This window comes from Spermophilus citellus (assembly GCF_964194105.1).
Source record: "Spermophilus citellus genome assembly, chromosome: 3".
Lineage (NCBI taxonomy): Eukaryota > Metazoa > Chordata > Mammalia > Rodentia > Sciuridae > Spermophilus > Spermophilus citellus.
In genome coordinates, this window is record NC_138184.1 from 134282967 (window position 1) to 134299815 (window position 16849).

General features: G+C 38.3%; 1 protein-coding gene across 2 annotated transcripts in view; it reads left to right on the forward strand.

Annotated features, from left to right (window-relative positions):
- The window catches only part of AMPH (amphiphysin), a 217876-nt gene extending 203871 nt beyond the window's left edge, over nucleotides 1–14005 (forward strand). For both annotated transcript variants that reach the window (XM_081287269.1, XM_081287268.1), the window contains 4 exons: nucleotides 2542–2745; nucleotides 4934–5200; nucleotides 7720–7821; nucleotides 12823–14005. In XM_081287269.1, coding sequence (XP_081143395.1) covers nucleotides 2542–2745; nucleotides 4934–5200; nucleotides 7720–7821; nucleotides 12823–12930 — 681 coding nt within the window. In that variant the 3' untranslated portion in view covers nucleotides 12931–14005. The remainder of the gene's footprint in view (nucleotides 1–2541; nucleotides 2746–4933; nucleotides 5201–7719; nucleotides 7822–12822) is intronic.
- The last annotated feature ends 2844 nt before the right edge of the window (nucleotides 14006–16849 follow it).

A 16849-nucleotide genomic window follows, 5' to 3' on the forward strand; every position in this document is an offset into this window, starting at 1 on the left:
TCTTGCAACATAAAATCTGATACAAATTGCTAGATATATAAAGAATAGAGATCAATTATGAACTAGGGATTAGCATTATATGAAATGAGTTAAAAAAATTTACCTTCTTGGCAGCACATCAAGTCACAGAAAAATATCCACTTAAAAAGAGGTATGGTCAATTCAGGGGACAGAGAAATCTAATTACTAATAATATGTGCTTGGCATTTATGTATAGTTGGGGGTGTCCTATGAAATAACATAATGTCTGCTTTTTGATCTACAGTAATGTGTCTTTATGTGTTGATGTGTGTACATGTGTGTAGTGGTACATACACTCTGCTTATCCATACAGTTTGTATATATTTAGAGTCCATCTAGTTCAAAGCTATTGAAACCACTGGGATTCTCATAGGTGACAGATGGAAAACATAAATAACTCAGAAGTGTGAACATACTACTTAACCTTCTACATTTGAGACTTTAAGTTTATTGTCTACACATTGCCTTTTTGAACGGTTTCCAATGTGGAAGAAACTTTGCTAGGTCTTTAATGTTCTGGTGAAAGTCTGCTGATTTCTCTCAAAATAAAGCTATGAGAAATTGGGCACAATGGCACATGCCTATAATCCCAACAACTCAGGAGGAAGGTTTGAGGCCAGCCCGCTCAATTTAGTGAGACCCTGTCTTAAGAAAAAAAAATTAAAGGATTTTGGGGTGTAACTCAGTGGTAGAGTGCACCTAGGTTCCAACCCCAGTACCACACATACACAAGCAATTGTTCATTGTTTTTGGGGAAATTAGGATGCACTCCTAATTTATGATCTGATTATTACTCTTTTGACAACAACAATAACATCCATAAAAAGATGGATGGTTCTGTAAAACAAGAGATATAATTCTCTTAAATTTTTAAATGTGAATTTTCAGTCATTCACCAAAATATGAATCCTCAAGTAGTTATTAACGTACTCTAGTAATTATCAGCATTAATGATTCAATTTAAATAATTATCTCTTACAATTCACATAAAATAATTACTTTTAGGAACTCATGCATTTTAATAACAGGGTAGAAAATAAAGAAATGAAGGCTATGCTCTGGCAAGTAACTACATTTTGGGTCATTGCTCACTTTGTAGGAAAGCCAAATTCTCATAATAGGAGAATTTTATATGAGAGAGAAAAGTAAATTTCTGAGAATATGAGTGTAACAAATAGCACAGCTATTTACATTTTTTTCATAAAGGTAGAACTATGTTGTAGTAAAGGTACTCGGTAACAAGTTATTTTTATTATTAAATTTATTGTAAGTTTGAGGCAGAAGAAAGGTTTTTATTTTCCCCCCTGGAAGTAATTTAACTTCTGGAAGCTTCCCTACAAAGATTTGAAAATTTGTACTGAAATGAAGTTTTTCTAAAACTCTGATATTGCCTGATGAGGATGCTTTTGGAAAGTGCATTATACCAAGGTTGGCTGTGTGGCTCATGTCCCTCATTTTCCATCTGATACCCACACAGAGTATGCTTCTTGCCATTCCAGTGTTCAGAGGTTTCCAAGATTAGGGCTTTCTGACTTGATCAAATGAACTGGGTAGAACTTATTCAGTAAAGGCAAGGAATAGCTGGTGCTAATCACATCTCCGAAAAAGATCAATTTTTGAAATCTGTATCCTGGGTATATTATATGAGATCAATCTAATATCCTTCCACAGTATTTCTGATTTGAACCCCTCAAATCAGGTCTGCCAAGTGGATGTTATCAGAATCTTACTAAAGAGTTATACTCCAAACAAATTTGTTCAAAATTAAAACTTTTGATTACACTTCCTTTATTTTATTATTGCAAGTTTTTAATACTTCTTAAAACTTTTTTCTATTTTGATTCTTCCTGTAAAGACCCCAAATATGATTTTGATGTTTTTCTGACCCACATACAACTCTACAGAGGTTTGGATTATTTTAACACATATTTGATTACAAAAATTATTTTTCCATCATAGTCAGGAGATCTATTTGAGAAACCCTCCTTTTTTTTTCCCGAGAATGATTTATTTGGAAACTTTCCCCACAAAAATTTGAAAATCTGTACTGAAACACAATTAAAAAAAAATTCTAATGTTGCATGATGAGGCTGCTTTGCTATGTGACTTTCTTCTATGAGCCAGATATTGGGACTTGTGACTTGGATGACCCCCTTCATTCAGTAACCTCTGCTTTCAGAAAAATGGAAATAGCTTGTGAAGGGGAGGCCACGCACACGCACACCTTAAAAGCAGTGTCTCAGGAATGACATGTCACTTCCATTTAAACTCCATTTGCTATACCTTACTGCAGGGAAAGCTGAACAATGTCAAATTGATGGGGGCTCAGGAAGAAGAGAGCTTTGATGATCAGATATCAGACTCTGCTGCACCCAAGTCCTGGGATTTGTACATTACACACAGCAAGCTTTGAAATCTCATGAGCTTCAACAGTGGGGAGAAAAGAGGTAGGGAAAGTTTGAGGCCTAGTGGGAAGCCCAAGAAGACTCAGACGTGCCCTATTTTGTTTCTGCCTTACAGATCCCTGGAACTGACGTGGATGTGGCTGCAGGAACCATCTTACCAGCAGAGGGGACCCTGGTAGAGGAAGCAGAGGCAGAGAAGGTAGCTCTCCCTGCTGAAGAGGGAGGAAGTCTAGAGGAGGCCCAAACTGATACTGAAACCACAGAGGTTACAGACAAGGACAGACCTCAACCAACAGAGACAGAAGCAGCAGTGCCTCAGGTCAGTATCCTCGAGACAGTGCTGGCTGGAGAGCTCCATCTGGGGGTTAATGGTGATAATGTTTTGCACATGGAATGGGTTTGTAGCCATCTTGTAAGTTCCCATTCCATCAAAAAATTACATATCCTTTAATTCTCAGAAAGAATGGTTCTAGCATCCACTTGATATCTGCCGGTTCCACACAGGTCCCCAGTGCCTATCGCTGATGGAGCCTAACCATAGGATGATGAAAAAGAAATGATACATGCATACCCATACGTGTACAGTAGCACAATTCACAATAGCCAAACTATGAAGCCAGGCTAGATATCCATCAGTGGATGAATGGATAAAGAAAATGTGGTATTTATACACAATGGAGTTTTATTCAGCCCCAAAAGAAATAAAATTATGCACTTACAGGAAAATGGATGGAACTAGAGACTATCATGTTAAATGAAATAAGCCAAACTCAGAAGGTCAAGGGTCTTATGTTTTCTCCCGTATGGGAAGCTAGAGAGGAAAAAGGAAAAGAAAGGTAGGGGAGGGCAGTGATCTCAGGAAAATCAAAGGAACCATGGGGTGAGAGGCAGGGAAGAAGGAGGTTAGTGCTGGGGAATGATATTGGCCAAATTATATTGTTATGTTGTGTGCATATATGAACATGTAACAACAAATCCCATCAGTATGCACACCTAAAATGCACTATATGGGGAAAATATGAGAAAAAAAGAAAGGAGAAAAAAACTGTAAAAAAGTGATGGAGCAAAGGAATGAAGCATAGATAATGAAGAAAATGAAAATGGCGGCCTGGTATTGTGGCGCATGCCTGTAATCCCAGCAGCTCAGGAGCCTGAGGCAGGAGGATCAGCAAAAGTGTGGTGCTAAGCAACTCAGTGAGACCCTATCTCTAAATAAAATACAAAATAGGGCTTGGGATGTGGCTCAGTGGTTGAGTGCTCCTGAGTTCAATCCCTGGAAAGAGAAAGAGAGAGAGAGAGAGAGAGAGAGAGAGAGAGAGAGAGAGAGAGAGAGAGAAAGGAAGGAAGGAAAGAAAATGAAAATGGTGGGAAGACCAGAGAATAGAATAGAACAACAGTCTGTTGCCCATAAATGGCTTAGTCCAGTGTCACGCACATAGTGAAAAATCAATATTACTAGTGAAATTGTCATTGGAGTCCCAGGTCAGGGGTTTGCCTCTGGGGGTCCCAACAGGCTGGACTTGGTTCCTCACTCTCATCAGGAATAATATAAAAATAAAAATTAATTCATTGCAATTTGGTCAAGCTGGGAAGATAGCTATTCTGTCTTGCCTGCTGCTTCCCAGAAGCATTGGGATTAAATAGGGAAGAACAAAGCAGGAAGGGCAAAGACAGGCATTTGTATATTTAGTCAGGCTCCTGGACCAGAGGCGTGTTATCGTTCTGGTTCTTTGGGTCCTATTGACAACCTCCTGGTGCTAGGGACCAAGGCTTTAGGGGACAGTTTCTGTTCCACTTCCTTTTTCATTTGATGATTACCTGTAAGAAGCTAAGTAATGGTGAAACAATTAACAGGTTAGCAGGATAATGGCTAGACTCCTTCTTTTTCAGCTTTAAGGGAGCAGCTGTTACACTGGGAAGCCAACTGTTACAAAATTATATTAGTATTGTTACTCTTTTGTGCTTATGAAGAGTGCCTCAGAATCACCAGCAGGCTTCTTTTACCAAGGGCCTATCAATAGGTTCCATGATCAAATGTGGGCTGTTAAATACACACATGGATTTGGAGCTAGCCCCAATCCATCAGTGCTACAGAGCAGCACACAAAGTCAACACAGCACAGCTCTTGCGATTGGGACAGCAATGGACTGCTGCAAAAGTGAAATCAGCCTGCATGGAATCCTTCCTGGCATATCCTGCTCAGGATTACTCCCTGACCCCACATGATACACCTTCTTCCCCTTCAGTCTCCATCCCTCCTCCCAATTTCCACAGACTTAACAAGCTGTGTGACTGCTCAAGGATCCAAGCATGAATCCCACTAAGGGTTTAGTACTTAGAAGAGACAGAAAGGAAGCCAAGGTACAAGACAGAGACCCAAAGTTCAAATGCCTTCCCAGCTGAGGGAACAGTAGGTGGATAGTGGGGCAGGGAAGTATAAGTGGCTGAGGAAGATATTTATTGTTATTCAGGCTCTTCTTGACATCACTGCCTTCTTCTTCCCCCAGGAGAAGGTCATCCCTTCTGTTGTCATTGAGCCCGCCTCCAACAACGAAGGGGAAGGAGAACATGAAATGACCCTGGGTGCAGAGACTAAGGAGGCTACTGAGGATGTGGCTCCTCTGGGCCCTACCAGTGAAACGCCAGAGCTGGCCACAGAACAGAAGCCCCCGGAGGACTCTCAAGCTGTGCCTCCTGCACCAGCTGGTGCTGCTGATCAATTTGCATCTGCAGGGGAGGCCTGTCCGGAAGTGCCTCCTGGCTTCCTCTATAAGGTCTTCCTGTTGTAACCTCATGGTCATTTGTCCTTTCTTTGCCTCAACCCTTCTTCAGTCCCAAAAAACTTTTGGTTTTTTGATATGTTACCTGTACTTTTTTCAATAATATTGTTTTTTTCTCAGAACTGCTTTCCTTCACCTCAACTTATCTTGGAAAATGGCAGGAGTTCTATGCTGTAGGACAAGCAAAAACTACAGTAATGCTTTCCATGTTTTAGCAAAGAATAATAAATGAGAAGTTCACTACAGGGCACTCCCCCTGGATGATAAAGGGTTAATTTCCCCAGCCTGACTGTCCAGTGTGGCTCAGACCAATTCCTCCAATTCACCTGTTTACCAAGGTGCTTCCCAAAGGGATCATCAGGGCAGGAAGCAAGAAGCATAGTGCATAACAGTAGGAAGCCAATAAATATTCTCAAATGAATAAAGATATAATAGGTTTCTGTGAAAAGGAAGAAATGGGACCCTTCATTAATGGGAAGAAGGTTCTTCCCAGAGAGGCTACTTATAGTCTTCATAAACTCAATGGTCCTCAGCCTGCAAAATGAGCAGTTGCTTAAAAACCCTGGCATAAGCCAAGTGTTAAAGCAGATAAGGCTCTCTAATAGAACCTGGTTAGGAATTTTTAATTCTGTAAGTTGGTTTTATATTTCAAAATACAGCTTTTTTTTGCCTTTAAAGAGTGTTAAATTTGCATGTATTCATGGGGTAGCATTAAATAGTGGAATGTTTTGTTTTAGAAAGTGATGGCTGCCTTGCTACCTCAAGGGGGTGTGGTATGGGTATTCTATATTTATAAATATATGAATATGGAGAATTCTGCAGGTTAGGGGGCTGTGTCCAGCTGTGTTGTGTTTTAACTAGAGCACAAGAAGGCAAGAAAACCATGTGCCAGGCAAGGCCAAGGCAGGCAGAGCCATTCTTGGCTTCCTTGCTGACTGGTATAACATAGACACTTTATTTAACCCCTCTCTAGGCATCAGTTTTGTGATCAGAGGAGTTAATTTTGTAGTATAGTATTTCTAGCTCTTTTATTTTATTATTCTTTAAAATATATGTCTTAAAAGCATGTTGTTTAATCTCATGGATAAGTTTTAGGAGAGGGACATGAGAGAAATTAAATTGCCAGGACTGTCTGGTCATTCAAGCTGGGAGATGGGGTAATGAATGTTCATTACGTTGTTCTTTCTGCTTTCTTTCTTTCTTTTTCTTTTTCTTTTTTTTTTTTTTTTTTTTTTGGTACTGAGGATTGAACTCAAGGACACTTAACCACTGAGCCACATTCCCAGTCCCACTTTTTAAATTTTTTTATTCTGGGGTTTTAGTAAGTTGCTGAGGCTGGCTTTGAACTTGTGATCCTCCTGCTTCTGTCTCCCAAACTGCTGGGATTATAGGCATGCACCACAATGCCCAGCTTTTTTGCTTTTTTTTTCCTATAATATGATTTTATCTTATTTATTTTTTGGCTTTCATTTTATTTTATTTTTATTTTTTAATTATTTCATTTATTTATTTTGCATTACAATAATATGATTTTAAAGAGATATTTTTTGAAGGGATAAAGGAAAACAGGTTGTCATGGTAGGGCAGGAAAAGGATCAATATTATTTAAAAAGAAATTGATCACAGTGTTTAATTAAATAAAAATTCCTATATAATATGCAAGTGATAGTTTTTAGTTATTTGACAGAAGCCAGAGTTAGAGGAACTTTCAGCAGGGCATTTTTAGTTCAAGTTAAACAACAAATAATAATAAAGCATCAGTCATTATAATATGAAAGTCTTTAAAAAAGAGATGATGAGTTAAAAAGTAAATAATAGAATATTCTCAGCTATTGCAGGGGGCATTACATTACTAAATATACATTGCAAATGGCCTCATAGAAGTTCATATAAGTCAGTAAGAATCAAGGGTATTAAGTAAACAACAATAGTATTTCCTTTTTGTCTTTAGAGGTCTTCTTTTTCCTTGGAGTGTGTGTTAGTCTCTTTTCTATTACTATCATGAAATACCCAGGACTGAATACTTTATGAAGAAAAGAGGTTTATGTAGCTCACAGTTCTGGAGGTTCAAGAGCATGACTCTTGCTCTGGGAAGGGTGCCCTCAGCTGTATCACATGGCAGATGGTATTGTGGGAAGTAGGAGGAAATCACATGATGAGACAGGAAACCAGAGCATGGGAAAGGGCTAGTCTTATTCTTTTATAATAACCCTCTTACAAAACTAACAAGAGTCCTATGAGAATTACATTAATCCCTTTTGAAGGAGTTGCCCTAATGACCTCCTGCTAGACTCTACCTCTTAAAAGTTCCCTTCCCTCCCATACCACCACAATGGGGACCAACCCTCCAGCACTTGAACCTTTGGGGGACACCTCACATCAAACCCTGTCTGTATCCTCATCTTTTTATCCCACTTGAAGAATGCTTCTAAGCATGCCTGCTTATCATGTAAGAAACCATGCTTTTACATCTCTTCTTTCTAAAATTAATAAGTTCTTTAAATCTTTTGCAGGTGGAAACACTACATGATTTTGAGGCAGCAAATTCAGATGAACTTACCCTACAAAGGGGTGACGTGGTGCTGGTGGTCCCCTCGGATTCAGAAGCTGACCAGGTAAAAGGTTGGAAGATGCTTCCGGCCACCTTGGTTTTTCTCGAGGGATAGTAGGACACAATGACTTCCTAAAACCACTTCTGTTCTCTAAGATGCTGCAGTCCAATTCTGAAAAGGGCTTAAGGGCTTTGGACCCCAGCACACCATTAGCTTCTTTTTAAAGACACCCTGCCCTTCCAGGCTGTTTTGCATGATTTCATTTGTATGCAATTAAATGACCTTTTCTTATTCTATGACCATTCCTAGGGATGTCATGATACCATTCTTCAAGAAATACAGAATTTGCTTGTAAATCCTCTTCAAAATCCCCTTTAACCCCGAGGGCTGAAGGTTAACTGGGAAAGAACAGGGGAGAACTCTCTGGGGAGATGGAAATGCTAGGTATTGTGATGGGGTGTGGGTATGTTTGTCAAAATTAGTTGAACGGTAACCTCACAACTCTTCATTATTGTAATATTTAAATTATACCCCACCTTAAAAGAAATCCCATTACAGAACAAACAGCAACCTCCAAAACCTTCCTAGGAGAGTGGTCTGATTCTAAGTTGCTGGGAATTCCCATTTTATTCCTGTTCATGATTTGTGGACTCTTGAAAGAGGAATATCCATGGGTCTCTGAACATGTTTTTCTGGAGCAAAGATCTATGACTTCCATTCTACTTCTAAAGAGATATGAGAGTCCTTGCCACAAAAAAAGTAAAGTTGACCACCACAGGTTTTGAGATTAAGATTTATACAGCTCCAACCTTTTGTTCTTTTTTTTGGTGATGGTACCTGCCTCCAACATAAATCAGGGGCTGGTCAAGCACCCAGAGTCTCTGCCACAATAAGATTAGAAATTAACAAAAATGATGAAAGCCCCAGTGCTTAAAAAATTTTAAATGCACTTCTAAATATTTCATTGGTCAAAGAAATAATAGTGTAAATTAAAAAAAATAATTATTATCATTGATTTTTAGTTTTAATCCTAAAAATATGAAAGAGGGTCAAGTTGAACAGAAAGCATATAGAAGAAAGGAAAAAAATAAAAATGAATTCATAAATGAATGCAATAAAACAAAACATAAAACAGTTCATTTAGCCAAAAGTTGGCTCCTTGAAAGGATTAACACTAGTATTATTAAAATCTTAAAAAGACTTTTCCATAAAATGTGACAAAGCATAATTATTAATATAGGCAAAAACATCAACATTGCAAAAACATTAAAGATTCCATAATATAGATTTATATTTGTTTTACATTCACCATAAATTAATCTTTTTAAATTTTATGTATTTATTTATTTATTTCCACACTAGGAATTGAACCCAGAGCCTCATGCATGCTAGGCAAGCACTCTACCATTGAACTACATTCCAGCCCTATAAATTAATTTTTAAAGAAATAAAATTTTTAAAAAACCATCTTTTATATTTACCAACATGTTTTCTAGTTCTAGTGTTCTTCATTCCTTCTGATAAATTGAGTTTTTACTTATTTTCATTTCCTTTCTGGTTGAAAAATTTCCTTTCCCAATTCTCAAAGTACTGATCTGCTGGCAACAAATCTTGTCAGCTTCTGTTTATCTGGAATTGTCTTCATTAAGACAATTAAAAATGTTCATTTTTAAAGATAGTTTCATAAGGGGAAGAAGTCTGAATTGACTTTTTTTCTTTTAAGTCTTCTAATTGTTGTTTCATTGTTTTACAGTCTTTCCTAATTATAATTAGAAATCAGTTGTGATTTGTTTAATATTATTTTTCAATGTACAATGTAACTTCCATGACACATTTCTCTGTGTGTTGATTTACACTGGTTTGACTATGCTGTGGTTAGGTGGTGTTTTTGTGTATGATTTCATACGTGGGGCTCACTGAGCTCTTTAGACTTGCAATCTGATATTTTCCATTATATTTGGAAAACTTTCAGCTATTATTTCTTTTAATTTTTTTTCAGTCTCATTCTTTTTTTATTTCTGGATTTCCAATTATTCTATGTCCATGTTCTTCATGTCTAAGATTCTGGTTTTGTTGTTGGTTTTTTGCAGTGGGGAGGGATTGATATATATTTTCTATGGTAGTCACGTTACATGATTTCTGTTATCTGTCTTCTAGTACCATGACTCTTTCTTTGCTGCTTTGAATTTGTTGTTAAGCTAACCCAGTGACTTTTCTGTTTCAGATATTATGCGTTATACAGTTCTAACATTTCTTTGTTGTTCTTTTCTATAATTTCCATTTCTTTGCCAAGATTTCCCATCTGTTTTCTTGTTATCACTGTCTTTCAATTTAGGTTCTTGACAATATTTATAATAACTGCTTTAAATTGCTTACTGATAATTTCAAATGATTAATACCTACCACGTCAGGGCATATTTTACATTGATTGCCTTTTATCTTTAGAGTCATCTTTTTTGTTTTTTTTTTCCTTCTGTGTAATAATATTTATATTAATACTGAACATAGAGGTAGATAATCTCCAATGACTATATTCTGTTTATTTTTGTTCTAGCATTATTACCTTTAATTTGTGGGAGTTGGTTTTATACTCTTAAGGTTGGGTGCCTTTAGTTACCATTGATTCTTAGTCCTGGGACTTTTTACGTCTAAGTCATGGATTCCTGGGATTTCAATAGAATATCCACAGACCTTATTAATACTTTTAATTTGCTAGAATGCAAACTCCAAACCCCATGTACTCACTCCCCATTTGCAATGCCTAAATCTCTACTCGATTTTTCAACCGAGTTCTGCTATTGTTTTCCACCGTGGTTCTTGGAGTACGCCTTATGCATGCAAGCTTAGGGGTCAGCCAAGGATTTCAAGAAGTGCCTCTGCATAATTGGGGACCCCACCATGGCTCCCTCCTTTTCAATCTATCCGCCTATAAATGTACAGTTTCTCCAGCAGCCCTAAACTCTTTCTTCCGAATGCTCTATGTCACATGGACTGAGGACAGGATCAGCTTAGGTCTCACCTGCTACACTCCTTAAAGACTTGTGTTCATGATTAATGCCTACCTCATTATATGTACACTTGTACTGTTTTTTTTTTTTTGGGGGGGGGGGTACCAGGGATTGAACTATGGACATTAAACCACTGAACCACATCCCCAGACCTATTTTGTATTGTATTTAGAAACAGGGTCTCACTGAGTTGCTTAGTGCCTCACTTTTGCTGAGGTTGGCTTTGAACTTTCGATCATACCACCCCAGCCTCCTGAGCCACTGGGATTACAGATGTGCAGCACTATGCCCACCTATGTAGACTTGTATTTTATGTTACATATTTTATAACAAATATATAGATAGATTTATATATAGATACACACATATTACATGTGCATGTAGAGAGAATTATTCTAATATTTCTAATTATTCTTTGCAGAATCATTTATCTAATAGAAATTATTCTGCCATTGTCAGAATGGGAAATCCCTGTCTACCACATATTTTAAGCAATTAAGGAAATTAATAAGGAAAATCTAATTAATAAGGAAAAATCTAATTTTTCTTAACTAAGATTTGGGATTAGCTAATATTCTTCAGTTTGAGATTTAAGTCTTATTTCAGAATATATATGTTGGAATATATCTTCATTATGGGTTTTTGGAAGTGTTTGGCTTTTTTTTTTCTTTATTGAACCAATTTTAAAATGCTTGACTCTATTTGGCCCCCATTAGATTTTTTACTCACTATAAATAAAGGCAAATATAGACAATTGTGTGGGGGAAAATGACCTTTTATACTGCATACTAGAGGTTTAGAAAATATTTAGTTACCATCTTTTACTTTAAGGAGGACTTTGTCCTTCACATATACGCCATCATAATTTTAAAGAGGCACTTTTCCTCATCAGCGAGAATATTATCAGTTATTTTATTGGGTCATTTTTTCTCAGTATTTTTTCTTTTTTTCTGCCTTCAAAAATTGGCCTGTCTAAGTGTTTATATTTCTTGTCTATATGGCAGCATCAATTTATAGTCTCAGATGATATCAAAAGGGAATGTATTCAGCTTCTTTATTTAATTTTTGAGACCTCATTTTATCTGATGTACTTGAACTGTGCTGGGGATTGGTTCAGATTAAATCTGGCCATCTTTCATCCTAAGTGGGATCTTTTCCTGTGCTGGTTAACATAATAAAGACAGTCATTTCCCACTAGTCTCACTTCATTTAGTCTCAGTCTGCATGCTTCCAACTCCACTGTGTCCAGCGGGGCTCTGCTTACCTGCTGAAGGCCAAAGGCAGACAGTGGCCTTTGCTTCTGGGTTTTAAGTATCCTCTCCCATTTTGTAAGCCAATCATGGATGGGTTCTTGAACCTTTCTATGGTTTAAAGTCTTTATTTTGATAATGGTTTTCCTCCCATATGACAGAAAAATGTTAATTTATAAAGAATACATGAATATCTCCAATATGAATGTCCCAATATTAAAGTGCTTTGTAGTTTATATAAACTTGAAATATCAGGCATTAATAGCAGCGGCAGCAGCAGCAGCAGCAACAACAAAATCAGTCAGTACATATGTAACTTTTGGTCTTTGTTATGACCTGGATAGGGTGTTTATTGGGCTTATATGATGTTTATATGGGCTTATATGGAGCAGAGACTCTTCCTGAAAACAAGTGGCTCAGGGTGAAATACAAACTTTTTGTAGTCTTCCCCAGGAGTCCTTTTAAGTCTCAGTACACTGGGACCCAAATATTCTTTGAACACCATGTATTCTTTGTTCTCATGCTATGATCTAGATGAGGTCAATTCACTATGCCATCATACAAAACTAGCATGTTAATTCAATTAACCCTATAGAGTAAATAAATAATTTCAAATGTTCATTCTTTACTTTTTCTTTTATTCCTAAATTATTTGCTTTCCCACTGGTCATTTCCCACCACTTCACATGTACTATGACATCAGGGCAGAACCACAACACTAATTCAACAAATCACATATTAGTTCTTGGAAGTACACATGCTTCTGGTAGTTAATGAAACACTGAAAGGCTGTCCTTGTCTTGCAGGATGCAGGCTGGCTGGTGGGAGTGAAGGAGTCAGACTGGCTGCAGTACAGAGACCTGGCCACCTACAAAGGCCTCTTTCCAGAGAACTTCACTCGACGCCTGGAGTAAGGCTGCGAGTATTGCTGAAAGAGCTCAATGACTGGGTTTTTAAACCTTCGCAAAATCCCAAGGAGTTCACTTTTGCTATTACACTCTTAACAATTTCCAGACTGACGCCAGACAAAGCTGGGCAAGACCTTTGGTAGAGCATGTGTGCAAAAGGTGTAAGAGGAAAACAAATGCGAATTAAGGAAAAAACCCTCACTCAGTTCCCATGTGGTCGATTACAGGTTTGTTTGTGCTTTGTCCCAACTGTGGACACTGTTGTACTTGATTCCCCTCCCACCAATTCTAAAGTAGCTTTCTCCAGACCAGACCTTAATTTCTCTGCACCAAGTGTTCGGTATCCAGTGGCTGCCCTGCAGAAGATGTGATGAATTGTCCTGTAGTACAAGATTATCTTATTCTCTCCCTTTCAAGTTTACTGTGTTTAAAACTAAACTGCTGCAAATGTTCTCAATGGTCTTTTTCAGCACACCTACATATACATATATATACAGACACACAGTCACACGAGCTAGTTCCCATGACTGCTGGATCTATGTGTATGCAGAAGGCTACATATGCATAGTTGCTTTCTTTCCTTTCCATTGTAGCTCTTTGCCTTTCGAGTGTCATTGATACATGCATTGCTCTTATTCTGTCTGGCATTACAGTTGCAGTTTTGCCTCAGGGCAAAACCAGCCATCCCATTGCCAAAACAGTCAACAGTATCTGTGTTTGTCATGTGCAGTTTTCAAGATGAAATGACAAATAGCACGTCCAAGCTGCTGCCCCTCTGGAGAAAGCAGGGCCCGATTACACAGCTGTCCAGCTGCTGTGGCTAGAGCAAGGTTAGTCCAGGACGAGCAGCTAAGTGGTCTTCACTTCTGCCTTTACCAGAATGGCTAGACGATGGGGCATATTAATCCATCCCTCCCCAAAGAACCTATTTAAAATAGCTCCTATATATTCCCACGTCTTTATATTTATGCAATTCATCTTCACAGATTGTCCTAAAATAGGTGATGTATGCTGTATCCACAAATCATCTGTAATAATTATGTTTTCCGTGCTCTGTCATTCCAAATAAACCTTTGGTAATCTCTAACAATTACCCGAATTCATTTTTATGAGTCTTTTTTTAAAACAAACAAACAAAAACCCCAAAACCCTTTTTCCAGTTGGACAAGCTACTTGAAACAATTTATATTGGAGTTGTTATTTGTGCAGAAATATGCTTGTTCCTCTTGGGTTGTGCTCCATAGCCCCTTGTCTCTTCCCCTCCCCCTTCATTCCAGTCATTGCTGGTCATTCAGTGTTCCCTGATAACCAGCAATTACTAGAGCACAAATAACAGCTAAGGAGGGAGACACCTTAAAGGTGCTGGCTGTGGACCCCCAGTCTGTGAATCACTGACAATCTTACAACTTTCATAATCAGCAATTTCTTTCCATGCCAGCCTCATTTTTTTGGTCACTTTTCTTTCTGGCATGTTTATGTTTGTAGGTACATAAAATATTTAATCCAGTGGAATAGAAAAGTCAATTCACGGGGCCATTGTTACCAGAAGAGGATTCTTACAAAAACATTTCATTTTTATTTAGACACTTCTCCTCTACCATAATTCTGTACATAGTCCAGGCTAATCAAGAATGTGCATTCTTAGACTTTTAAGTGTGGTAATTATTTCTGATTCATGGTTCAAATTCTCCTGGTAGATTACTGAATTTGATGCTTTAAGTATTAATAGGGAAATTGTTATTATTGACCCATGGTTTTTCAAAGGGCTAATTTTCAGGGGAGATGGGTCATCATGAATGCTGGTTTAGTTGCAAGAAAATAGCATGCCACGGTCCAGAAGCACGGCTGATGATTTAGCAAGAGAAATGCAGCAGTATGAGGTTCATAATAGAACGCCTGTAATATGGATACTGCACAAGGGATGCTAAAAGTCAAGACTGAAAAATGTGTTCTAATAATAATATGCACCTCATGTTCTACGAAGATAATTGCCACATCTCCTGGAGCAGTTATGCTGAAATTCCTGTTGTACTTCTGCCCACAGTGTCCCTGCCAATGCACAGTTTGATAGAACATGACCCAGATAAGTTTTGTCCTGAACTTCCTAACCTACCTAGGTGAATCTAACATGTTTGTCCAAGATGACATGTTCCTGATTCTTTTTAAATACCTTCGGAGTTTTTAAACACTAAATAATCAGATTCTTTGTCTCAGGAATTGCCAACATCCAAGAATTCCCACTATACTGAAAATGCAGGAGAAGCAGGTGGTTTAGTGTTATTCTGCAGAAATGGCTTCTGATGTAGAGTGAATGCTCTTTTCCATAGAAGTGGATTTTCAAAGGGATGTGTGAGTCCACAAGCCACCAACACATTCTAGACACATTGTCCATATATTGGCAAGTTTGTACCTATATTTTCTTTTCTTTGGTGGTGCTGGGGATTGAACTTAGGGCCTTGTGCATGTGACACAAGTACTCTACCAACTGAACTATATCCCCAGCCCTGTAGCTATGTTTTATACCAAATGGGCTGGACGCAGGAAGCCCGATCTGAGCCTGTTCTCTATATTTTAAGATTCCTCTTACAAGCCTAATGGCATGCAAACATCCGAATAGTTCTTAGTCAGATAAAGAAAGCCTGTACTTCTTAAGAAAAATGTACCTACCAGGCATTCCTACCAACACCACCTATTGCTTTTAAACCTGTGTGATGTGAATAACTGCAAAACAAAGTCCTCTGGCAGTTTGAACTTTTATTGATATCTCAGGGTAACCACAGCCCCTGCAACAGGAAGAGGTCATGTGCCGTATTGTTGTGTCTTCTATCAGAGCCTGCTCTTCCTGACAAAGCTGGGACAGCTTTGGAATCAGCCAGGAGACCACACCCATCATATCTGGAGCTGCAAGACAGAGTGTGCAGGTTCAGAATTCTGAATGCTCACTAAGAAGCCTTTACTCAGGCCATTAGAAAAATCCCAGCACGACCCATGTCCCAGTCAGGTGGCACATTACTAGAAGCACTTTTGGGAAACTACAAACATAAATTATGAGAAACCATGAATTTAAAAGTGATTGAGGCTCAGTGCTTTATAATACACAAATTGCATGGCTGAACACCTTGAAGCCTTAGAAATAGACTGGTCAACAGATTGGCCTTGCTAGAACTCCACTAGTTTTTCAAAGGAGCCTAACTAAAAGCTTGCCTTCCGTTCTTGACTTGGAACCCAGTGAGAAACCTTGCAGACATTCTGTGGGGGACTTGGGAGAAGAGCCACTGGCAATCTGCTGGCAGCCTTCCTCCATGTGATGCTGTAGCTACCGTCTTCCCACCATTGTGGCCTCTTCCCAGGACTCAAAGAAATGGAATCAGACATTTGGTAGCTGCATGGAGAAGACAACAACTAATATTCTCTTGGTAAAAATTTGAAAATCAAGGGCCACATATTTCTGTTCACCCTTAACATAGCACTTGACCCTGTCTTAGACCTGACTTAAGACTCCTGTTCTGGAGCACCAGGATGGAGCCAACCTGACTGTTCCCTAGCACTATTCTTCAAGGTGCATGGCAAAGGTTTGATCAATTGTTCACAAAAGCCAAATAAACTACGCTTGAATAAGCTGAATAGTCCACCCCAATATTTCATGACTCACTAGCTATACTTTTGAAAGATTGCTTAATGGTAACCCATACTGCTTTTTTGGTGTAAAAGTTAATTGTGACACAGCTTTTAAATCTATGCAAATTAAGAGAAAGGCCAGGTGGGTCCCTTGAAGCTTTTTCCAAGGAAATCTAAACTTTTTCTTCATTGTCTAAGATTTAATTAATTTCCAGTCCCTTAGGATCTCAGGTCAAACACTTGGGTTGTCTGGTTCTTGAAGCTCGGGCTGGGGTTGCATGCTTATCTCTCCTTCCCTATAGCTGTT